The sequence below is a fragment of the Odocoileus virginianus genome, chromosome 26 (assembly GCF_023699985.2).
Source record: "Odocoileus virginianus isolate 20LAN1187 ecotype Illinois chromosome 26, Ovbor_1.2, whole genome shotgun sequence".
NCBI lineage: Eukaryota > Metazoa > Chordata > Mammalia > Artiodactyla > Cervidae > Odocoileus > Odocoileus virginianus.
Genome location: NC_069699.1, coordinates 24,623,527 through 24,650,085, shown reverse-complemented (window position 1 = coordinate 24,650,085; position 26,559 = coordinate 24,623,527). Strand labels below are relative to the sequence as shown.

Genomic DNA, 26,559 nt, shown 5'->3' with positions numbered 1-26,559 from the left:
CACCTCTGCTAGCTTTGTTTGTAGTGATTGCTTCCTAAGGCCCACTTGACTTTGCACTCCAGGGTGTTTGGCTCTAGATGAATGACCAGACCATTGTGGTTATCTGGGTCACTAAGAACTTTTTTGTATATTTCTTCTGTGTATTCTTGCCACTTCTTCTTAATATCTTCTGCTTCTATTAGATCCACACAGTTTCTGTCATTTATTGTGCCCATCTTAAACCTGATTTTGTATCATTCACCCGGAGGACTTGGTCTTTCAAATACCCTCTCCTGAGCCCACCACCAGATTAGGGGCAAAGGAGTTACATTTCTAATTTCCCAGATGGTTCTGATGCTACTGATTTGGGGCTAAATTTTGAAAAACAGTAATGTAGGATATGTCCTTGGACTCACCCACTTCAGACTTTGGTTTGTAACATAAGGATGAAAATAATGATTAGTTCACTCATTTCAGCACTTGCTGTGACAAGATGTAGCAATGCAGGATTCCTGGAGCTATTCACTTCCTGTCCATTCCTAAGTCAGTTCTTACAGCTTACTTAACAATTTGTTCAATATCTTTGAATTGCTTCTCAGCTAGAGTGCCCAAATCCCTAAAACATACAAGTTACTAAAAGTCACTGCCATGCACGTAGTACCTGCTCAGTAAAATTTTGTCTTAGCCAATGTGAAGGGTTCAGATACAGTTTTCTACATAGAGAAGATGAGGTTTTTCTACAAATTGAGTGACCCTAATATTGGGGGCAGGAGGAGAAGGGGACGACAGAGGATGAGATGGCTGGATGGCATCACCGACTCGATGGGCATGAGTTTGAGTAAACTCCAGGAGTTGGTGATGGACAGGGAGGCCTGGCGTGCTGCGATTCATGTGGTCTCAAAGAGTCGGACACGACTGAGCAACTGAACTAACTGACTGACTATTCCAGTTCTAAAGTCATCCTCTTTTAGAGATGTCCATCAATGTTTAAGTGGTTCATTTACAACTTTATGCAGTGTTTATCTGGGACACAAAGTTCTTTGACTATTTGAAAAATCTGAGGACTCCATCTGCAGAAAACACACACACATAAACAACTATAATAATAACAAAAGATCTGATACAAATTAGGATGTATCATTTATGTTTCTGTGGACACCAGGTTAGCAACTCTTGGTAGAAATTCAACTCATCTGATGACACGGGTGTGTTTAGAATATTTGTCTTGGACGTTTCAGTGTGAGTCTTTTAAGGTGTGCTTTATTGAGCTTTTCTTTTATGACTGTGTACATTTGATTACTGGCTACTTATAAATTATTTTGCACAAAAGAGAATACTGATATTACACAGAAGGGAGAGTCTTAGATCCCACGTTCACCCACACACTGGAGTGGGTCTCAGAGTTTTCTGAGGAAAATCTTAGCCCCAATAACCTGAACTTGCTTTTCCCTCCTTCACACAGCAGTTTAATCATCATCGTTTATTTTGACACAGTATTTGGTAATCCACCAATCCTTAATGAGATGATACAAACTTTAACATTAGTACAACTGACTCAGCATTTGCCTCTGCATTTTCACAGCAGCACCTTCTCTTTCTCCAAAATGCTTGACACTGAATATAACCTTGGAATAATTTCTATTTTCAAGTTTATTAAAACATACATGTGAGAAATAAGCTTCATGGAAAATTAGCTAAAAATAATGGCTATCTATTCCTCAAGAGTCTTAAAACTCAAGGTTACCCTTGGATTATGGGAAAGGAAAAAAAAACTTTGAAAGTCATATTTCATCTTAAGGACATTAATGTATATATTACTCAATGTTATCTCCATCATAATCTACTGAATTTGGACATATCCATTTGCATATTTTTGCCTAGGAATAGCTGCATATCTCCTCATCAAATGGCTTCATTCAATCTTACGGACAGCATGGATTCTGTTATTAGCAGTACTAGTCTTTGCTCATTTGTTAAAAGCTCTGAGTCAACACTGTGGATCTCAACTAAGTGAATTAATCTGTTGGCATATGTTTTGTACACTAACCTCAGACATTCATTCTGTAAGTATTTCATGAATGTGGACTATAGATCATGCTCTGTGATAAGCAAAAAGGATTTACTGGGAAGAATTTATTCTGTCTTGATGAAACCTGTGTTCTAGGAAATTGGAACTCTGGTATACTTTTTTCTCCTCAATGTTCACTTTGTGAGTACTTTGATAAACTATCCTCAAACTCTTCAGAATGAGGCATGATGTCAGGAAGTGAAATTAACTAGAAGAGATAAACTTATTAAATCAGTAGATTCATAAGCAAATAATAAATTTAGTGAGGTATAAGGTGTTTCAAGAACCTAAACTAGAAAAACATACTTTATATCAAGTTTTAAAAACAATTTTCCCAATTATGTAAATTAAGAAATACTGCAGAAAATTAAGTGCCTAATACAATCTTCAAGTTAAAGGGGCTTCCTTCTTTAGCATTTGAATGTAAAAGGTAAGAAAATTATTTCTTCAAAACAAGTCAGCTTATATATATTCAACTTCAATTACAGATTTTTTTCTCAGAATTACAAGACATACAAAGGGTCAAACACTCTCGTGCCCCAACAAAAACTGCTTCAGCAATTAAGTCTATATTAAGATATTAATGTAGTCTACATTAAGATATTAACGTAGTCTACATTAAGATAAAACATTGCAATAGCAGTAAATGAGAAACAGGTGAAAGAACAAAATGATTTTTTTTTAATTTTTAAAATTTGTTAGGCAGTGAGAAATGTAACTCCGTGTACCAACTGATTAGAACTTATATAACAGATTATATAGAATTTATATAACAGATTATAAATTGTGAATAACTCCTTTCCAGCATAAGAATGCAGGAGGCAGCAACCATCAGTGCCAGCACACATGTTTATTCCTTTTTTGACAGAAGTGCAATGACAGGTCACCTAATCATTCATTCAACATCCTTCTATCCATTCCACTCCTCCTTCTATTATGGGCTTCAAGAGGGGGGAAGAGTAAACTAAAATATGCACTTTTCATATTTTAATAGGAAGCTTCAAGTATAAATCTATAAAAAAATCAATTTTATCCATTTCTAAGAAATTGTTGCAATAAATTAAATAAGAAACTTATAGGTACTTTTAAGATATGGGAAACTATCCAAAAAAAGAATAAAATTCATTTCAACAGATACTTGTTGAGCACTTACAACACTCCAAGTTTTCTGAAAAACTCACACAGGAGTAAGAATTGGCCCCCACTCTTTAGAGACTTACAATCTAATGGCTGAGGGGGATGCATTTAGTTCAAGCACAGCTACCAATAAAATCTGATGGTCTGGTATAAAATTTTGTATCTGAGGTACAAATTTATCCAGCTCGATCACAATACGCACAGTAACCTTTTCTCCAATTCCTACACTTCATTCGAAATCAAGTGAAGTGAAAGTGAGAGTGAAGTCACGCAGTCGTGTCCGACTCTTTGCGACCCCATGGATGGCAGCCTACCAGGCTCCACGGTCCACGGGGTTTTCCAGGCAAGAATACTGGAGTGGGCTGCCACTTCCTTCTCCAGGGATCAATCAAGCCTCTAGTAAATATTGCCTGGACAACTCCAAGGTGCCTCCTGATTAAGAGTCCTTGTGCTTTTCCTCTTTCTCTCCTCAATCCACTACAGCCAGCGTGGTCTTCACCAGAGCATGACACAGCTCTGTGTTACAATTTCCAATGACTTATTTAAAATAAAACCTAACAGTTTTATTAAGGTCTTCAAGGATCCCATTTCTGGATTCCACCCAATTCTGGTTCTACTGTTGTTCAGCTGCTAAGTTGTGTCCAATTCTTTGTGACCCCATGGACTGCAGCACGCCCGGCTCCTTGGTCCCCCGCTATCTCCTGGAGTTTGCTCAAATTCATATCCACTGAGTCAGTGATGCTATCTAACCATCTCACATCCTCTGCTGCTCCCTTCTCCTTTTACCTTCAATCTTTCCCAGCACTGGAGACTTTTCCAATGAGTCGGCCCATCTCTGGGACCTCATATTTCATTATTCTTCCTCTCTATGCATGACACTTCAGTCACACTGGCTTTGCTCTTGAGTCTCAAATAACTCAATTTCATTCCCATCTCCTGGCCTTTGTTTTTGTCAGTGCCTCTCCATGAATGGCACATCTTGGCATGACCCACTGCTTCGTACTATTTAGTTCTTGTCCAATAGTTACTTCCTTAAAGAGGCCTTTCTTGAAATATCCTATATAATTATATACCTTTTCCCCTTGGTGGCTAAAATAATTGTATTTTTACACTATGAAATGTGGTCTCTCCTTCTCCAAGTTCCACGAGGAAGGGACCATATCTGTCTTGTTCACTGTGGTTTCCTCCCATCTCCGCACAACGCAAGGCATGTGATGGGTGTGCTAGACTGCATTTCTCAAGTGGCCACAGAAGGACTTCCCATCCTAAATGCTCTCCTAGAATCCCGCCATTCTCCCACGAAGAGGGAAAGTCCAACTCCCCTCTTTCTGAATCTGGTTAGGTTGGGAATTCACTGGTAACCAATGGAATGCAAGGAAAATAAGGTTTTGTGTCTTTGAAGCCTAGGCGATTAAACTTCACTTTGCTTGCCTGAATACTCACTCTTGAAGCCCTTATTGGCCTTAACCATTTCCGCTTCCCCTGAGGCCACTGTTTTGAGGGAACCCAAACTAGCCCATGCGGAGCCCAAACTAGCCCCTAGAGAAGCCATGGGCCTGGCAGAGAGACAGCAGGGCACGGCCAGCCCCCAGCTCCTGGACGCCCAGCACAAGGTTGATTGCAGCCAGGTGAGATGCTCTGAACAAACACTGCCCAAGCCTTTCCCCAATTCCTGACCCGCGGAAACTGCAAGAGATAATAAAATGATTGCTGTTTCACACTGTTAAGTTTGAAGGTGATTTGTTATGCAGCAATAGTTAAAGGGAACCTTAGGAAGTGAATAATATTTGATAAGTAAATGAATGCTAAAATGAATAAACATGTATGGAACGGTGATCAAGGCTACAAAGATAGAGAAAGTGAGAACCCAGGCGAGACCGCCTTCTGCACTAAGAGCCACGATACACTGTTAAATGACACAGTTGGGCCTAAAGAAGTCTCAAGGGTAAAGCAGAAGAAAGAGCTATGAATCTCACCTACTGGGCTTGGGAAAGGCTTCCCATAGTGCATAATAAAAAGATGGGCCTTGCTTGATAAGTAGGGGTTTGCTGGGCTGAGAGGAAAAGACATTCCAGCCAAAGAAATACAGAGTTATAAATGCAGGAATATATATGCAGACTGCAATAAGAGTTCTGCTTTGTCCTCCTTTTTTTAAAATAAGAATTATAAAAAAGGCAATGGTATATACTCTTGATAATGTTAAAGGAGACAATATTCTTATTCTGAGAGAAAGTTCCTCTTTTTTTCTATCTTAAACATTATATCAGAAAATGTGCAAAGATAGTACATAATGATATGACAGGATTCTACAAGAGAATAGTTTTTCTTTAAATTTTCAGTGAAAGCAGGGATATAGAATATGATAAGGCTGGAGGAAAATGCACATGGGATTTTGGGGCTTGAGTGAGAAAATCTATATGACCATATGGATGTGGTATGGGGAGACACACTCAGTAAATAAAACATCTATGCTGAGCATCATTATGAATTAATGTACCCAGTTCTAACACAGAACTGGCTGGAAGTGAATTCCAATGCCCAGCACATTCAAATTCATTAACCAGCTTTCCCCTACCAAAATCATAAACTGACAAAATATCTTTAAAGGGGCCTTAACTTTTACATCCATAAAAATCAAATTTAAAATATGGATTTAAGAACCACACAGTCATTTGCAAAATTTAGTTGATATAATTTTAGGAAAACATTCGAAAGCTGCCAATTCTTTAATAATACTTGGGTGGAATTTATTCACTTGAGGTTAAATAACATAAAAATCAAAACTGGTTGTTGTAAAAAAGAAAGGTCTTTTTTGCTTTGCTTTAAGAAAGGTCTTTGCTCATCTTTCTTTTTAACCCAGTCTTACTACTCTTAATGTATATGAGTAACATGATGAAAAAAATAACATTAAAAATGTAGATGTGGGGATTAGCAGATGCAAACTGTTATACATAGGGTAGATAAACAATATGGTCCTAATGTATAGCCCAGGGAACTATATTCAACACGCTGTGATAAACCAAAATGGAAAAGAATATGAAAAAGAATATTTATAAAGAACATATATATGTACACACACACACACACATAAACACACACACGTGTGTGTGTGTGTGGTGTGTAACTGAGTAAGTCTTCCCTAATGTCTCAGTGGTAAGAAATCCTCCTGCAATTCTGGAGATGTGGGATTGATCCCTGGATCAGGAAGGTCTCCTGGAGAATAAGTGGCAAGCCACTCCAGTATCCTTGTCTGGAAAATCCCATGGACAGAGGAGCCTGGCAGGCATCAGTCTATGGGGTTGCAAAAGAGCTGAACTTGACTTAGCGACTAAAGAACAACAGTAACTGGATCATTTTGCTGTTCAGCTGAAATTAACACAAAACTGTAAACCAAACATACTTCAATCAAATAAAATTTGAAAGAAGTGCATCAACAGCACCAGGTACCTTTTTCTGAGAGCCTATGTAGAAGCCACCACCATAGTGGATGCTTCATATACTTCATTTTATTATTTTTATTATTGCAAATAGAGTCTACTGAGACAAAAAAAAGAATGTAAGAGAAATGTGGCAGGACAGAGCTGGAAATAACTTGTCCTTTCTCTGCCTGTCAACCAAGATGAGTCTTTTTAGCCAACCTCTTGCTATGCCCACCAAGCAAATGCCACCCAATATACTGACTAACCCTGCACAGTAAGAATTTCTGGCCCTGATGAACAAAATTAGGAAACCAAGGATCAGGGGTTAAGTAACTTGCCTAACATCACACCTGTGTGGTAAATGACAGAGCCACAATTTGACCAATATCATTTTTACTTTGATGCTCTGCTCTTTCCACTTACTAAAATTAAATCAAGAAGCAAATAAAATATACACTTAACTTCATCTGACACAATGAATAATATGCACAGAATTAGTATGCATGTAAATAATGATACAAATAGGCAGAAAATTAAGCTGACTACAGTTAAGAGGAGAAGATCTGTAGGTCTTGTTCGTGGCTGGAGAATGGGAAGGAGAGAAGTGATTATGATCCCTTCCCATAAGTCCCGTTCGAAACCCAATCGTGGGTTGCACTGACTCCTCTCTTGATTATCTTCACTCTTCTCTTAAATACTAGTTTATGCTCTTAGGGTGTGGGGATTATGTGGCAAATTCACCCTTTCCTCTTCTTTTTCCCAGCTGGAAGCATAAGAGAAACGGAGGTATGGGTTGGAGAACACAGCGACAGGAGAGGAATGTTCTCTGTTTTCTGAGATTCTTGTGTATTTACCCAGGTGTATCAACCTCCCCTTCAGGAAAAATTATCTTCCTTCAGGGTTCACATCCTCTGAAGGAGGAAGATGGTTCTCTATCTTTATCTGGGAAGGAACTCAGGTTAGCCTTCCTTATTTTCCTAGTTATATGTGAACTTTACTTTGGACATAATTGGAATATATAAGTAGTTTTACTTCCTGTCCATGCAATGATTTTGTTCAGATGGTGTTTTCCCTGCTGTTTTTCCTTTGCTTGGTTTCACAGATCCTTCACAATGGAGCTTCATCATCATTTCCTTTGAGATACCTCACTGTATGGAGTTGCTTGCCCACTCCCCCAAGATGCTGGCTGAGACAACAACTCTTCTCTGTGCTTCTCACTGACTTACAAACATCTCCATGAGAGACAGGGTGGAAAAGTCCCACTCCTTGGGCAAGTCTTGGTTTCTATGTGTTGTCTTGGCAGGAATTACTAATAGGGCCCCCTTTCTCACCAGAATGCCCCAGACTGTAGAATAAATTATATGGTCACCTTAATCATACAATCTCTCCCAAATTAACTTATGGGTAAATTCTCCACATTCTAAACAGAATGTGTGTAGACTCCCTGAGGGTTTAGCTCTATATTCCCAGCCCAGTGAACAGTCCCTAGTGTTGAAAAGCTAAGAGAAACTAGTGGACAGCCTGAGTACCTTCCCTGCAGACATGAAGCAGAGACAGCAATCTCAAAACAACTAATATCCAGGTCCTGAAAGTTGGCAACATCACATGTGTTAAATAAAATTCTCCTCTGTTACTATAAATTTACCAGTAAGAGATTAATCTGGAGTTAAGGGTATAGTCCTTTGGCCACTTGTTGCAAAGAGCTGACTTATTGGAAAAGACCCTCATGCTGGGAAAGATTGAGGGCAGGAGGAGAAGCAGATGACAGAGGACAAGATGGTTGGATGGTATCACCGACTTGATGGACATGAGTTTGAGCAAGTTCTGGGAGTTGGTGATGGACAAGGAAGCCTGGCGTGCTGCAGTCCATAGGGATGCAAATAGTCAGACACAACTAGAGACTGAACTGCAGGGTACAGGAGTAAAGGCTCCTTGAGATCTTGGCTTATGTGCCCAGGGGTAGGTGAACTGAAACTCTCTGAGCGTCATTACCTATCTGATCAGTGTGAGGGGACAGCTGTTGAGACAGGGACCCCAAAGGTGATGAAGATAATCCAGCCTGGATTTCTGTGAAAGGAGCAATGGCAGGCAGAGAGAGAACAGCATTTTTGAATAGTATGAAGAAAAATCGACTCCAGTGTGATAAGAGACAGAGGAGCCAAGAAATGTGAGGAAATAGGGAAGGAATGGAGACAGAAACGATTTGGCAAACAAATTCTTCATCTTCATCTAAAAGCTCCAGCCAAGGGAAATACCATCTAACAGATTTGCTGGATGGTAACAGAGTCCCCAGACACATCTTTACAAAACAAGACTGTGGCGACTAGTAGGAGCACTGGCAGAAACGCCAGGTGGTTCTTGCTCTGACGAATTATCTTGTTTACTGGCAAAAGCTTAGATGCTACTTCCAAGTAACGTCATCAAACTATTCAGTGTCCTCAAAGGGGCAAAGTGACAAGGTGGGGGCATTTCTTGAGCTCCCAAACTCCTGTATTAAGCTACTCATGAAATCAGGAGATGTATTTAAAACTGCACGCAAAATTTTGCTTAAAATACTAAGGTATAATTTATAGACAAAATAATTAACCTTTTTGGCACAGAGTTATGTGACTTAAAGAAGGAATGCAGTCATGTAAACATTGTCATAACCAAGGTCTAGAACAATTCCCTTACCCTCCAAATTCTACCATGACCCAAAAGAGACAATCTCTCCTCCCACTCTTAGCTCTGGACAAGCAGTGATCACTGTTTTATGTCTGTAAAGCAGACTTTTCCAGGTATTACATATACATGGAATCATACAGCATACAAAGCTAACTGCCTTTTAAAGCCAGCTTCTCACTACATGTAAAAAAATACATTGAAATTGGCTAATATATTTTAAAACACTGGATTATGGCTATTAATATTTGGGGAAATCTTTATTTCTTTCTTTAGAAAGCATTTAAATTTCTATAGTATTAAATGCTGCCTAAAACCTTTGAGACAACTTTAATGTGTTTAATTAGAAGTAATGGGTCATTCTTAGACTCTCTGCCGAATTAAGGCTATTTTAATAAAATATTTACTATGATAAGCAATAGCATTCAAGAGAAAACCCCATTTTTAAAGATAATTGGCTAATGTGTTTTAAGTACCACTAAGTGCTACAGAAAAGCTAAACATTCTCTAAAATATGCCAGCTGGCTTTCTCTTCTTGCATACCATGCCTATTCACATTCTCAAGCATCTTTTACAATTCTCCTTGGCCGAAAGGAGACAAAACATACTGTTTTAATTGCAGTCTTTTGAAAATACGTGGATTTAAATAAATGAATATAAAAGCACTAAAATTTTGACATTTAGTGAAATACCACTGTATGCTCGAATGGGTGGAGTATTTCTGTTTATAAAGAAAACCTCCGTTTTACAGGGTAAAAAGCAGACTAGTTCTTCTTAGTACTGGATGAAACAAATAAACAAAAAGAAGGGGAAAAACTTTATCAGAATTAATACTAATAATTTAAAATTTTAGAATATCTGCATTTCAAGCAACAAGTAGAATTTTACTTAACAAATCAATTACTATATAAATCAATTGTGACTGTTGTCCATTTAAATGATGTAAAAATAGGTATCCTCTACTTACATTTAAATTTCCATTGGCTTCAGAATTAAAGATACAGACTCTCTTTTAAGTAAATGATTTACTACTAATGATATGTACCTGCCTATAAACTTTTATCCACTGCCATGCTTTCAGCTACCTTCTATATACACATAACACCTACATTTCTATATATAGCTCAGACCTTATTCCTGAGTTCCAGATTCAGTCAATCTCTAAACCCACATAGATATATCCAGCTGGTTGGTCAACAAGCAGATCAAACTGAAACAATTTCAAATTGAATGTATCACATTTGCCCTCACCTCCACTCTTTCTGTATTGGTCCCCATCTCACTAAATAGGTCTAACACTATCCTGATGTCTGAACTGGAAATGTAGGATTTGACTTTTACTAGCATCTTCCCGCTTACCTGGTGGCTCAGCTGGTAAAGAATCCACCTGCAATGCCTGACCTCGCAGAAGCTCCGTGGCTACGAGGGACCGCGCTTGAGAGGAGCTACCCCTTGCCCAAGGTCAGGGCCGGTGACCTAGAGCGCCAGGCTGCGACAGCGGAGGAGCGGCCGAGAGGAGCTACCTCACGTCCAAGGTCAGGAGGGGCGGCCGTGAGGAGATACCCCTTGTCCAAGGTAAGGAGCAGCGGCTGCGCTTTGTTGGAGCAGCCCATTAAGAGATACCCCACGTTCAAGGTAAGAGAAACCCAAGTAAGACGGTAGATGTGAGAGGGCATCAGAGGGCAGACACACTAAAACTATAATCACAGAAAACAAGACAATCTGATCACAGGACCACAGTCGTGTCTAACTCAGTGAAACTAAGCCATGCCATGTGGGGCCACCCAAGACAGACGGGTCATGGTGGAGAGGTCTGACAGAATGTGGTCCACTGGAGAAGGGAATGGCAAACCACTTTAGTACTCTTGCCCTGAGAACCCCATGAACAGCATGAAAAAAATGATAGGATACTCAAAGAGTAACTCCCCAGGTCGGTAGGTGCCCAATATGCTACTGGAGATCAGTGGGGAAATAACTCGAGAAAGAATGAAGGGATGGAGCCAAAGCAAAAACAATACCCAGTTATGGATGTGACTGGTGATAGAAGCAAGGTCCGATGCTGTAAAGAGCAATATTGCATAGGAACCTGGAATGTTAGGTCCATGAATCAAGGCAAATTGGAAGTGGTCAAACAGGAGATGGCACGAGTGAATGTCAACATTCTAGGAATCAGCAAATTAAAATGGACAGGAATGGGTGAATTTAACTCAGATGACCATTATACCTACTACTGTGGGCAGGAACCCGTTAAAAGAAATGGAGTATTGATCATGGTCAACAGAAGAGTCTGAAATGCAGTACTTGGATGCAATCTCAAAAATGAAAGAATGATCTCTGTTCATTTCCAAGGCAAACCATTCAATATCACAGTAATCCAAGCCTTTGCCCCAACCAGTAATGATGAAGCTGAAGTTGAACGGTTCTATGAAGACCTATAAGACCTTATAGAACTAACACTCAAAATAGATGTCCTTTTCATTATAGGGGACTGGAATGCAAAAGTAGGAAGTCAAGAAACACCTGGAGTAACAGGAAAATTTGGCCTTGGAGTATGGAATGAAGCAGGGCAAAGACTAATAGAGTTTTGCCAAGAGAACTCACTGGTTATAGCAAACACTCTCTTCCAACAACACAAGAGAAGACTCTACACATGGACATCATCGAATGGTCAACACCAAAATCAGATTGATTATATTCTTTGCAGCCAAAGACGGAGAAGCTCTATACATTCAGCAAAAACAAGACCAGGAGCTAACTGTGGCTCATATCATGAATGCCTTATCGCCAAATTCAGACTTAAATTGAAGAAAGTAGGGAAAACCACTAGACTATTCAGGTATGACCTAAATAAAAACCCTTATGATTATACAGTGGAAGTGAGAAATAGATTTAAGGGACTAGATCTGATAGACAGAGTGCCTGATGAACTACAGAGAGAGGTTCATGACCTTGTACAGGAGACAGGGATCAAGACCATCCCTAAGAAAAAGAAATGCAAAAAAGCAAAATGGCTGTCTGAGGAGGCCTTACAAATAGCTGTGAAAAGAAGAGGAGTGGAAAGCAAAGGAGAAAAGGAAAGATATTCCCCTTTGAATGCAGAGTTCCAAAGAATAGCAAGGGAAGATAAAAAAAGCCTTCCTCAGCGATCAATGCAAAGAAATAGAGGAAAACAACAGAATGGGAAAGACTAGAGATCTTTTCAAGAAAATGAGAGATACCAAGGGAACATTTCAGGCAAAGATGGGTTCAAAAAAGGACAGAAATGGTATGGACCTAACAGAAGCAGAAGATACTAAGAAGAGGTGGCAAGAATACACAGAAGAACTATACAAAAAAGATCTTCATGACCCAGATAATCACAATGGTGTGATCACTCATCTAGAGCCAGACATCCTGGAATGTGAAGTCAAGGGTGCCTTAGGAAATCATCACTACGAACAAAGCTAGTGGAGGTGATGGATTTCCAGTTGAGCTATTTTAAATCCTCAAAGATGATGCTGTGAAAGTGCTGCACTCAATATGCCAGCAAATTTGGAAAACTCAGCAATGGCCACAGGACTGGAAAAGGTCAGCTTTCATTCCAATCCCAAAGAAAGGCAATACCAAAGAATGTTCAAACTGCTGCATAATTGCACTCAGAAACACCTTATGGCAGAAAGTGAAGAGGAACTAAAAAGCCTCTTCATGAAAGTGAAAGAGGAGAGTGAAAAAGTTGGCTTAAAGCTCAACATTCAGAAAACTAAGATCATGGCATCTGGTCCCATCACTTCATGGGAAATAGATGTGGAAGCAGTGTCAGACTTTATTTTGGGGGGCTCCAAAATCACTGCAGATGGTGACTGCAGCCATGAAATTAAAAGATGCTTACTCCTTGGAATGAAAGTTATGACCAACCTAGATAGCATATTAAAAAGCAGAGACATTACTTTGCTAACAAAGGTCCATCTGGTCAAGGCTATGGTTTTTCCAGTGGTCATGTATGGATGTGAGATTTGGACTGTGAAGAAAGCTGAGCGCCAAAGAACTGATGCTTTTGAACTGTGGTGTTGGAGAAGACTCTTGAGAGTCCCTTGGACTGCAAGAAGATCTACCCAGTCCATCCTAAAGGAGATCAGTCCTGGGTTTTCACTGGAAGGACTGATGCTGAAATTGAAACTCCAATACTTTGGCCACCTCATGCGAAGAGTTGACTCACTGGAAAAGACCCTGATGCTGGGAGGGGTTGGGGGCAGAAGGAGAAGGGGATGACAGAGGATGAGATGGCTGGATGGCATCACCGACTCGATGAACATGAGTTTGAGTAACTCCGGGAGCTGGTGATGAACAGGGCGGTCTGGTGTGCTGCGATTCATGGGGTTGCAAAGAGTCAGACACGACTGAGCGACTGACTGAACTGAACTGAGCATCTTTCCTCCTTATCTCTAATCGAATCAAATCCTTTGCCCTGCTGATTTAACTGTTTCACAACCCTCTTTATTCTGTTTGCTATTTCTTTAGTTCGGGCGCTAATTCTCTCTTGCTCAGACTGCTGAATTGTTGCTACTGGGATTGCTGCCCTAGGTTGCAATTATTTCAATTCATGCTCTCTATTGCCACCATTGTGATTTTTTTAGAACATAAATTTTATCTTTCTCCTGGGCATATATCCAGTGCATGGGTGCGTGCATGCTAAGTCACTGCAGTCATGTCTGACTCTTGCTGACCTTGTAGACTGGAGCCCTCCAGCTCCTCTGCCCATGGGATCCTCCAGGCAAGAACACTGCAGTGGGTTGCCATGCCCTCCTCCAGGGGATCTTCCCGACCCAGGGATCAAACCTGAGTCTCTTACATCTTCTACATTGGCAGCCAGCTTCTTTTTCACAAGTGCCATCTGGAAAGCCCTCATATGGCCAGTGAAAACTATAATTCTCAAAGATATATGTACCCCAGTGTTGACTGCAACATTTTTTGCAATAGCCAAGACATGGAAACAATGTAGATGTCCATCAACAGAAGAATTCCTAATACACACACACACACACATATATGTATACCGACACAGACACAAACACACACAATGCAACACTACTCAGCCATTAGAAAAGAATGAATTAATGTCATTGGCAGCAACATGGATAGACCTAGAGATTATCTTATGAAGCAAAGTAAGTCAGACAGACAAAGATACATACCATACCATACCATACCATTTGTATGTGGGATTTAAAATATGAAAGAAATGAACTGATCTACAAATCATAAACTGACTCATAAAGTCAAAGCTGTGCTTGCCGAGGTGGAGGAGAGTGAAAGAGGGATGGAGTGGGAGTTTGGGATTAGCAGACGCAAACTATTACAAACAGAATGGATAAACAACAAGGTCCTACTGTACAGCAGAGGGAACTGAATCCAATATCTTACGATAAACCATATGGAAAAGAGAATGAACAGAATGTGTGTATATGCGTAACTGAATAACCTTGCCATGCAGCAGATATTAACACTATATTGTAGATCAACTATATTTCAGTAAAATTTTTAAAAATAAATAAACGTGATATTTTAACTCGGCCATTGCTTTTTGTTGGTTTCATCAGAAATAAAGTCGAACTGTTTATTTCATTTGGTTTTCTTCTGTGCCACTCACAATAAAGTCCTTGCTCACCTCCATGGCCTCCTCTCCTAAATCACTTTACATTTGAACAGGTTCACTGAACATTAGATGCCTGTGCTGTTAATGCCTTTGTGTCTCTGCACATGCTGTTCCTCCTGCCCAGAATACTCTTCTCTAGTGGGTCCCAGTCATCCTTCAAGTCTTGCCATACATATTACATCTGCCAGAAAGCCTGCTCTACCCCCTAATTTGAAGATGGGGCCTGTTTAGCTAATCACTGAACATTCTGTTCTTTGCCATTTGAGTTTTGTTGTAACTGTCCTGTGTTACCTGTCTGCATATCCTGTAAAGGTATAAATAATGAGATGGACTTCTCTGATGAAATTTAAACCTAGTGCCTAGCACATAGTAGGTATTCAAAATATTTTCAAGTGAATGGATGAGCACTTAATTTTAAGAGCTCAGGAATCACTATTTCCATTATAAGCCCTTATTGTCTATTCAGACCAGTTTCCTCTGTTGGGAAGTAATCTCTTTATTACCTTAGCTTGAAAGGTTCTCTCCACTTGAAAGCACCAACACTTTGTTTCTTTAAAACGTTTCTGTAATTCAGGTGTCTTACTCACTTAGATCCACAATACTATGGCTGATGCAAAACTACAAAACTGTTACTGTGCTAATACAAAAACCTTCACACCACATAAATTATAATTATTCAAACATATTATGAGGTTTACATTGGGTATATCTATCAATTTATGCAATTTTTAAAAGACACATTTAATCCTTGAATTTGTTTTTATGGTTAGGGTTTGAATGATACTATATATCTGTATAAATACATAGATACCTACATTTATGTCTCTGTAGCACACTAGATATAAATATAGACATGTTTATGCATGTACGTATGTGCTTGGTCACTTCAGTCATGTCTGACTCTTTGCGACCCCATGGATTGTAGCCCACCAGGCTTCTCTTCCTATTGGATTCTCCAGGCAAGAAAACTGGAGTGGGTAGCCTTTCCCTTCTCCAGGGGATCTTCCCGACCCAGGAATTGAACCTGTGTCTCTTATGTCTCCTGTATTGGCAGGCAAGTTCTTTACCACTAGCATCACCTGAGAATGTATATACAGGTTTAATCAAAGAACAACTGTCAACAACCCCTAAGCTAGGCTAGGGAAAGCTTTCCTATTTATCCTAAGTTTCTCATTCACTGACAAACCCATCTTGATTTACCTAAAAACATGAAACAAAACAAAAAAACAAAGTATAACCAAAGTAACTAAGAAATGGATTGAAAATCTTGCCATAAATATGTTACCCCCCAAATTTTTGCCTTCTCTTATATTTTTAAATTTATCAGTGAATTCATTTGTCCCCAAGATGAGATCTGAATCTGCATGTATTATGCTGGAATAGCCCATGACTGAACCACCACAATAAATCTATCATTTAAAGTGCTTTCCCAATTTGGTTTAAGGCTACAGACCAAGAGAGATAGACATGGGGTTTCTGTTGCCAAGTGATGGCTGAGACCCACTCCAATTTCACATGAACTTGGAGAAGATTCAACTCTGCATCTTGTTCCATAATTGCTTCGAGCAGCTTTTCCCCCAAGCATCAAGGCCCTGGCTTATCAGTGCTGTTGCTGTCCAAAGAGATAAAAGCAAAATCCAAACTACCAGCCCTGGTGCCATATACTGAGTATGAGTGTTTCCCCAAAATTTTTATGTTAAATCCTAGTCTCCAATGTGATGGTGTTCAGAGGCAGGGCCTCTAGGAGGGGATTTGGTCATGAGGGTAGAACCTTCATGAATAGGATTAGTGCCCTTATGGACAAGACCTCAGAGAGCTCTCTGGCTCTTTCTGCCTTGTCAAGGATATAATGAGAAGGCAGATGTCCTTACCAGAAGTCAACCATGCTGGCACCCCGATTCTGGGCTCCCATCCTACGGAACTCTGAGAAATAAATTTCCAGCATTTAAGCCATCAAGTTTATGGCGTTTTGTTGTAAAATCTCAAACTAAGATACCTGTGAAAAACTGCAGCACTATGACCCTTGCCTTAAACATGTTTCCTCTTTCTAACCTCATTTTTTATACCTGAAAGTTTACTTATTCACTGAGGAGATGTTAGAAATACTTCAAATGGGAGATTCAGGAGGGAGAAGACATATGCATACCTATGGCTGATTCAGGTTGATGTATGCCTGAAAGCAGCACAATATTGTAGAGCAATTATACCCCAGTTAAAAATAAAGGCACTTAATAAAACAATTAAAAAAAAAGAAATACATCATACGAAGTAGAAGGTCAGAAAGCTTAAAGGGGCTTCCCTGGTGGCTCAGGTGGTGAAGAATCCACCTGCAATGCAGGAGAGCCAGGTTTGAAACAGAGGTCAGAGAAACAACATTAATGAACATGAGACAGGGTTGGAGTGACCACCACTTCCCCCTCTTTCTTCTTAAATCATAATCTCAATTTCTCACTGGGAATATTCCCATCCAGGAAACAAATCTGTATTTCCCAATCTCTATGGTAGCTACATTTGGCTAGGGAACTAACTTCTGACAAACTGGGTCAGGGAACTAATTTTCCATAAGGAAAATTGTTGGATGGAACTTCTGGGGAGTTTCTTAAAAGGAAGTAAGTAGACCTTAATTTCTACCTTCCTCTCTCCTGTCATCAGGGGACGACATAGGGATGACACTGGGAAGAATGTCTTTGAGAGGCTGAAGCCGTCCAGCAGCCAGCCTGGTTCATGATGGGAAGCTGGTGGAGCAGCAAGATAAAAAAGGTATGTATCTTTGATGAGTGTGGACTCTAGGGTAGCCTTAACTGCCAACCTTCCAAGAGACCAACCAATCAATGAGTAGCCCAACCCACCAACAAAAACCTTCTACGTCTTTCAGCCACTGCTTCTTCCAATGTTTTATTTATAACGTAACCTCATTGGTCTGTATAGTAAAAGCTATAGTTTTTCCAGTAGTCATGTACGGATGTCAGAGTTGGACCATAAAGAAGCTGAGCGCTCAAGAATTGAGGTTTTTGAACTGTGCTGCTGGAGAAGGCTTTTGAGACTCCCTTAGACAGCAAAGATATCAAACCAGTCCATCCTAAAGGAAGTCAACCCTGAATATTCATTGGAAGGACTGATGCTGAAGCTGAAGCTCCAATACCCTTTGGCTACCTGATGTAAAGAACTGTCTGTTTGGAAAAGTCCCTGTTGCTGGGAAAGATTGAGGGCAGGGGGTGACAGAGGATGAGATGGTTGGATGCCATCACTGACTCAGTGGGTGTGAGTTTGAGCAAACTCAGGGAGACAGTCAATGACAGGGAAGCCTGGTGTACTGCAGCTCACAGGGTTGCAAAGAGTCAGACATGACGTAGCAAGTGAACAATGATAACAACAACCACTACCTCATTCTTACTGATCAGTGTATCTACAGACAGTGGGTACCATGGTAAATGCTTACTTTATAGCAACTGTATAAGGTAGGAGTTTATCTTTCAGTGTCATATCTTTTTGCCTTTTCATACTGTTCATGGGGTTCTCAAGGCAAGAATACTGGAGTGGTTTGCCATTCCCTTCTCCAGTGGACCACATTTTGTCAGAACTCTCCACCATGACCCATCTGTCTTGGGTGGCTCTACATGGCATGGCTTGTAGTTTCATTGAGTTAGACAAGGCTCTGGTTCTAGCTTGATTTGTTTTCTGGGATTGTGGTTTTCATTCTGTCTGTCCTCTGAAAGATAAGGATAAGAGGCTTTATGGAAGCTTCCTGATGGGAGAGACTGACTGTGGGGGAAACTGGGTTCTGTTCTGATAGGTGGGGGCATGCTCAGTAAATCTTTAATCTAATTTTCTATTGATGGGCAGGGCTGTGTTCCCTCCCTGCTGTTTGATGTGAGTCCAAACTATGGTAGGAGTAATGGAAGATAATGGCCACCTCCTTCAACCCATGCCTCCACTGGAGACTCCTGGACACTTACAGGCAAGTCTGGGTCAGTCTCTTGTGGGGTCACTGCTCCTTTTTTCTGGGTCCTGGTGCACACAAGGTTTTGTTTGTATCCTCCAAGAGTCTGTCTCCCCAGTCCTGTGTAAGTTCTGTAATCAAATCCCACTGGCCTCCAAAGTCAAATTCCCTGGGGGAATTCTTAGTCCCTTTGCCAGATCCCCAGGATGGGAAATCTGTTATGGGTCCTAGAACTTTCTTAACAGTATGAGAATTTATTTGGTATAATTATTCGCATTTTGTGGGTTATCTGCTCGGTGGCTCTATGGTGGGGTTAATGGTGACTTCCTCCAAGAAGGCCTATGCCACATGCTGTGTTGCCCAGGTCTGCAGCACCCAGAGCTCCTGATCCCAGGCCAGGCTACTGTTGAACCATGTCTCTGCAGGAGATACTGACATACTCAAAGACCGGTCTGGCTCAGTCTCTGTGGAGTCTCTGGGTCCTGGTGCACACAAGGTTTTGTTTGAGCTCTCCAAGCGTATCTGGCGGGTATGGGGCTTGATTCTAAACGTGATTGTGCCCCTCCTATTGTCTTGTGGGACTTCTCCTTTGCCCTTGGACATATGGTTTTTCTTTTTTTTTTTTTTATGGTATCCAACATTCTCCTGTTGATGATTATTCAGCAGCAAGTTGCAATTTTGCAGTTCTCACAGGAGAAGATGAATGCATGTCCTTCTGTTATGCCATCTTGCTCCCAGTATGAAAAGGCAAAAAAAAAAAAATGACACTGAAAGATGAACTTCCCAGCTGGGTAGGTGCCCAATATGCTATTGGAGAAGGGTAGAGAAATAACTCCAGAAAGAATGAAGAGACAGAGCCAAAGTGAAAACAACACCCAGTTGTGGATGTGACTGGTGATGGAAGTAAATCCCAATGCTGTAAAGAATGATACTGCATAGGAACCTGAAATGTTAGGCCCATGAATCAAGGCAAATAGGAGGTGGTCAAATAGGAGATGGCAAGAGTGAACATCAACATTTTAGGAATCAGTGAACTAAACTGGACTGGGATGAGCGAATTTAACTGAGATGACCATTTTATCTATTACTGTGGGCAAGAATCTCTTAGAAGAAATGGAGTAGCTTTCATAGTCAACAAAAGGGTCCAAAATGCAGTATTTGGGTAAAATCTCAAAAATAACACAATGATATCTGTTCGTTTCCAAGGCAAACCATTCAATATCACAGTAATCCAAGTCTATACCCCAACTACTAATGCCCAAGAAGCTAAAGTTAAAACATTCTATGCCTCATGGCCCCAGCCTGTCCCTGAATTTAGTTGAAGAGCAAGCACATCTGTAAGCTACAACTTGATTACATCTTTTTTTCTAGCTGTTTTGCATTTTTTCTTTTACCATGTTTTAGTTTCTGCATGTAGAATTAAATAAGAAACAAAACTGTAAAGTTGTAACATTTCACAAGGAAATGCTGCCCGATCTTCACCAGCTTCAGAAATCTGACCTTTGCCGATGCTGCAATAAAGTGTTGTAATTAAAAAAAAAAAAAAAAAAAAACATTCTATGAACATCTACAAGACCTTCTAGAACTAACACTCAAAAAAGAAGTCCTTTTCATCATAGGGGACTGGAATGCAAAAGTAGGAAGTCAAGAGATACCTGGAGTAACAGGCAAATTTGGCCTTGGAGTAGAGAACGAAGCACGACCAAGGATAACAGAGTTTTGCCAACAGAATGCTCTGGTCATAGCAAACACCCTATTCCAGCAACACAAGAGAAGACTCTACACATGGAAATCACCAGATGGTCAATACTGAAATCAGATTGATCATATTCTTTGCAGCCAAAGATGGAGAAGATCTATACAGGCAGCAAAAGCAAGACCAGGAGCTGTGGCTCAGATCATGAACTCCTTATTGCCAAATTCAGACTTAAATTGAAGAAAGTAGGGAAAACCACTAGACCATTCAGGTATGACCTAAATCAAATCCCTAATGATTATACAGCAGAAGTGACAAATATATTCAAAGGATTAGATCTGATAGAGTGCCTGAAGAACTATGGATAGAGGTTCATGACATTGTACAGGGGGCAGTGATCAAGACCATCCTCAAGAAAAAGAAATGCAAAAAGGCAAAATGGTTGTCTGAGGAGGTCTTACAAATAGCTGAGAAAAGAACAGAAGCTAAGGGAAAGGAGAAAAGGAAAGATATACCCATCTGAATGGGAGTTTCAAAGAATAACAGGGAGAGATAAGAAAGCTTTCCTCAGTGATCAGTGCAAAGAAATAGAGAAAAACATTAGAATGGGAAAGACTAGAGATCTTTTCAAGAAAATTAGAGATACCAAGGGAACTTTTCATGTAAAGATGGGCACAATAAAGGACAGAAACAGTATGGATCTAACAGAAGCAGAAGATACTAAGAAGAGGTGGCAAGAATACACAGAAGAAATATACAAAAAAGATCTTCACGACCCAGATAACCACGATGGTGTGATCACTCACCTAGAGCCAGCTATCCTTGGAATGCAAAGTCAAGTGGGCCTTAGGAAATCATCACTACGAACAAAGCTAGTGGAGGTGATGGAATTCCAGTTGAGCTATTTCAAATCCTAAAAGATGATGCTGTGAAAGTGCTGCACTCAATATGCCAGCAAATTTGGAAAACTCAGCCATGGCCACAGGACTGGAAAAGGTCAGTTTTCATTCCAATCCCAAAGAAAGGCAATGCCAAAAAACTTTTAAACTATCGCATAATTGCACTCATCTCATATGCTAGCAAAGTAATACTCAAAATTCTCCAAGCAGGCTTCAACAGTACATGAACTGAGAACTTCAAGATGTTCAAGCTGGATTTAGAAAAGGTAGAAGAACCAGAGATCAAATTGCCAGCATCTACTGGAGCATCGAAAAAGCAAGAAAGTTCCAGAAAAAAATCCTATTTCTGCTTTATTAACCAAGCCAAAGCCTGTGACTGTGTGGATCATAACAAACTGTAGAAAATTTTTCAAGAGATCGGAATACAAGATCACCTTACCTTTCTCCTGAGAAATTTGTATGTAGGTCAAGAAGCAACAGTTAGAACCAGACATGGAGCAATAGACTGCTTCCATATCATGAAAGGAGTACATCAAGGGTGTATATTGTCACCCTGCTTATTTAACTTATATGCAGAGTACATCATGTGAGATCCGGGCTGGATGAAGCACAGGCTGGAATCAAGATTGCTGGGAGAAATATCAATAACCTCAGATATGCAGATGACAACACCCTTATGGCAGAAAGCAGGGAAGAACTAAAGTGTCTCTTGATGAAAATGAAAGAAGAGAGTGAAAAAGCTGGCTTAAAACTCAACATTCAGAAAACTAAGAAAATGGCATCTGGTCCCATCACTTCATGGCAAATAGATGGGAAACAATGGGAACACTGGGGTCCCAACTCACTGCAGATGGTAACTGTCACCATGAAATTAAAAGACACTTGCTCCCTGGAAGTAAAGCTATGACCAACCTTGACAGCAAATTAAAAATCAGAGATCTTACTTTGCTGAAAAAGATCCATCTAGTCAAAGCTCTGTTTTTTCCAGTAGTCATGTATGTATGTGAGAGCTGGACTATAAAGAAAGCTGAGCGCCAAAGAATGGATGCTTCTGAACTGTGGTGTTGGAGAGTCCCTTGGACTGCAAGGAGATCAAACCAGTCAATCCTAAAGGAAATCAACTCTGAATATTCATTGAAAGGACTGATGCTGAAGCTGAAACTCCAATACTTTGGCTACCTGATGGGAAGAACTGACTGACTGGAAAATATCGATGCTGGGAAAGATTGAAGGCAGGAGCAGAAGGGGATGACATGGGATAAGATGGTTGGATGGCATCATCGACTCGATGGACATGAGTTTGAGCAAGCTCTGGGAGTTGGTGATGGACAGGGAAGCCTGGCATACTGCAGTCAATGGGGTTGTGAAGAGTCGGAAATGACTGAGTAACTGAACTGAAGGCAAGAATTATTATCTCTCTCTTATGGATGAGGCTATTAATGTTTATAGTGTTAGAGAAGTGACCTAATGATACCAATGTAGCAAGTGGCCAAGTAAGAAATACCAGGTGAGACTCTAGACCTTTTTTCGTGCATCATCCCATCATTATGTAAAGTGAAAGTCGCTCAGTCATCTCCAACTCCTAGGACCCCATGGACTATACTATCCATGGAATTCTCCAGGCCAGAATACTGGAGTGGGTACCCGTTCCCTTCTCCTGGGGATCTTCCCAACCCAGGGATCAAACCCAGGTCTCCTGCATTGTAGGTGCATTCTTTACCAGTTGAGCCACAAGGGAAGTCCACCATTCACTAAAATGGCAGTAAATCTCTACTGTGCGGCTTCAGTAAACCTGCTAATCTTGTCCTCTTTTAAAGTTAAGATTAAAACCTCTGCCTACTGTAGGCAATACTGTGAGGACAAGTGTGTTTATCATTGTGCAAAGTGCTTAAGTCCTTGGAACACAATTACTATTTAATTTATGTACACAATTAAAAGTCTTTAACATGTTTTCAACAACAAAAACGTCGCCATTGATACAGAAAGGTTTAAGCTGCAGCATTGTAAAAATTAAATAGTTTGTATCTCGACTTGTTTAAACTGGCTTGGACAACTAAATTTGAAATCACTAATTACTTTTCTGTTCCAGAAACCTATGCTGTACTGCCTAGCACTTGGTTAGATTGTTTTGTAACTGCTCAGTTCACAATTTTGCCTTGTCATCCTGCTGTGGCTGCCTGAGGCATAAAGTATCATATAGTCCCCCACAAAGTATCATAGGAATAGCAGATTGTGTTATCCTAACCAACTCACAAAAATAACTTTGGGACTACAATCTAAAAGCAGTTCAACCTGGCTGTCTGTCTGCAGTAAGCCTTAGCAGTTTTGGAAAAGTAAATTTACATTTCTTGGTCTAAGAAATTGTTTCCTTGTTTCCCCCATCTCCAAAAAGAATAATTTGGACCCCATGACTTCAAACGCTGAGACCACCTCTCAGATTTTGTTCTCTATACAAAATGTTGCTCTGAAAACGCTTCATGGTTATGCCCTGGCTATGGATTTCACTCTGGCTATGTGACTTTAGGCGAATTACATAATTCCTCTAAGCTTTAGTTTTTTCATTAATGAAATGGAGATGATAATATGATATAAACAGCACAGAGCTATAGAAATATTTAAAGGAAATAATATGTGTGGCATTCTGTATCAGTTTCCTTATTCTCCAATTACAAATTACTATAAACTTGGTGGCCTAGAACAACATAAATATATTATGTTACAGTTCTGGAGGTCAGAAGTCCAGAATGGGTCACAACGGGCTAAAATCAAGGTGTTGTTACTGTTGTGATACTTTTTGTTGTTGTCGTTGTTGATCAATCGATAAGTCATGTAAAACTCTTGCGACCCCATGGACTGTAGCTCACCAGGCTCCTCTGTCCATGGGATTTCCGAAGGCAAGAATACTGAAGTGGGTTGCCCTTTCCTCCACCAGGGGATCTCTGTCCCCAGCCCCTGCCATCCCCCAGGGATCAAATGAATGTCTTCTGCATTGGGAGGTGGATTCTTTACCACTGAGCCACTTGGGAAGCCCTGTGTTACTCTGGAAGGTTCTGAAATCATTTTCTGCTCCTTCACATTGTTGGAAGAATTCACTTCGTTGAAGTTGTGGGACTGAGATCCCTATTTCCTTGCTGACTGTCAACTGAGGATTTTCCCTTTTGATAGAGGAATCTGGAATTCCTTTGTTCATTGGCCCCCTCCCATCATCTTCAAAGTCAGCAGTCCCAGTCAGGGTCTCCCTCATGCTGGAAATCTCTCCTGCCCCTTCCTTCATTATCATACATTTCTTTCAAACACTTCTGCTGTCTTCTTCTCAAGTGCCCATCCAGAGCATCCAAGATAATCTCCCCATTTTAAGATCAAGTTGTTGGCAACCTTAATTTCACCTTTAACTTTCATTATCTTTTGTCATGTGACATAATATAATTAAATTCTCCAGAAGAAGGGCATGGACATGTTTGTGGCCATTAATTCCACTTATTGGAAGCTTTCAGCACAATGTTCCAAGAGGTAGTAAGTACTCAGTCAATAATAACGATACCCAATACTTACGTTTACTCTCTGCCAGGCTCTGACCTAAGTGCTGTATAGATGTTTATGGGTTTTACCCACATACCAACCCTCATAATGTGAAGTATATGCTAATATCATCCTATTAATTAACAAATGAGGACTTGAAACACACAAAGAGTAAGTCACTTCCTTGAGCTGGTAAAAGAATACAGATTGGAACCCGACAGTCTTGCTCCAAAATCTGTGCTTTTAAGTAACCCCTATTCTGCCTCTTCATTTTAATTCTGTTATCACAGAAGTCAGGAAATCAAGTGAGCCTTTGCTTAAACTAATACCTGCAAAATTACTTCCATATAAGACAGCAAGATTGATATTCATCTGGCACATGCTGCCATCTTCTATTTTCTTTGCCCTGAGATGCTGGGCCACCAGGAGCTAAGAGAGGGTCTGGGTTCAGGGCCAGCATTCCTTTGTCATTCCAGTTTTGAGTCTTATCAGTCAAATGGAGAAGAAACACATTTCGAAAATACTCTATGTCGAAAGAGGTGAGGTAAATCTGTTTTTAGATTCCAAAACCTGATTAGTGTCATCTCGAGAGTATTACAAACAAAAACACTGCTACTGTGGTTCCTGAACACCTCACATTTTATTGAAATGCTACTGCATTTCATTTCATGTTGAAAGCTACTTCAGCATTACTGTGGAAAGCAGGAAGCAGGTAAATCACCACATTTATGGGCAACAGAATACCTTTCATTTTCCTGAACGATCACCTCTCCTTTCTTCCAGGAGGAGAGTGCCCTGGGGGAAGCTCTGGGTTTACAATCCAAGTTGACCTCACTGCCCACCTGTACCTGAATCAACTTTTTCATGGGAGTCTTTGAAAAATCTGGAGCAGAAGCTGAAAAGGAGGAAAGAATGTGAATTTGATATTTGATTTCATTTCTTTAAATTCCCATAAATTTCAGAGGTTGACTTTATAATGATTTTTTTAAAGGTTCTTGACACATGAGATATTACTATTTGATTTATTTGACTGATGGAGGACCACTTACTAGACGCTTTCAATGCTCAAAAACTAATTCCTACTATTATGTTTCCTGGCAAGTCCTAATTCTTGAGACAGTTATTTTATATGAAAATTTTAAGTTTACCATGAACTTTTAAAATAGCTCAGTCACAGATTTAATAACACTAAAAACATTTACCATAGAATGTTCTTGAAAGTTCCATGAAGACAACAGGGTCAGTCTCTCTCGTGACTTCAAAGACACAATGCCTGACAGTCAGTAGGTACTCAGCAATGTTTATTGAATAAAGGCTGAGTGCTGAACACTTATTCTCTTGTATAAACATTATCAAGATCTATTATAAACATTATTAAGATCTATTATAAAATTTTCATGTGGTGAGCTTTAACTTCAAAGTTGGAGAAGTATAACATGCATTATTACACTATGTTACAATATTCCATTAAATACTATAATATGTAGAAAATAATTTGTAATAATGCATGGAATGCTGATCTTGAAACAAGACCTGAACAGTCAAGAAACAAAATAATGCATCATTTGAAGGAAAGTATATGTTCATCAGAAAAACATCTTTCTTTTAC

General features: G+C 40.0%; 1 protein-coding gene across 1 annotated transcript in view; it reads right to left on the bottom strand.

Annotated features, from left to right (window-relative positions):
- Nucleotides 1–26,559, bottom strand: part of CNTN3 (contactin 3) — a 382,508-nt gene that overhangs the window by 86,264 nt on the left and 269,685 nt on the right. The window contains exon 11 of the mRNA XM_070455661.1: nt 25,695–25,845. Coding sequence (XP_070311762.1) covers nt 25,695–25,845 — 151 coding nt within the window. The remainder of the gene's footprint in view (nt 1–25,694; nt 25,846–26,559) is intronic.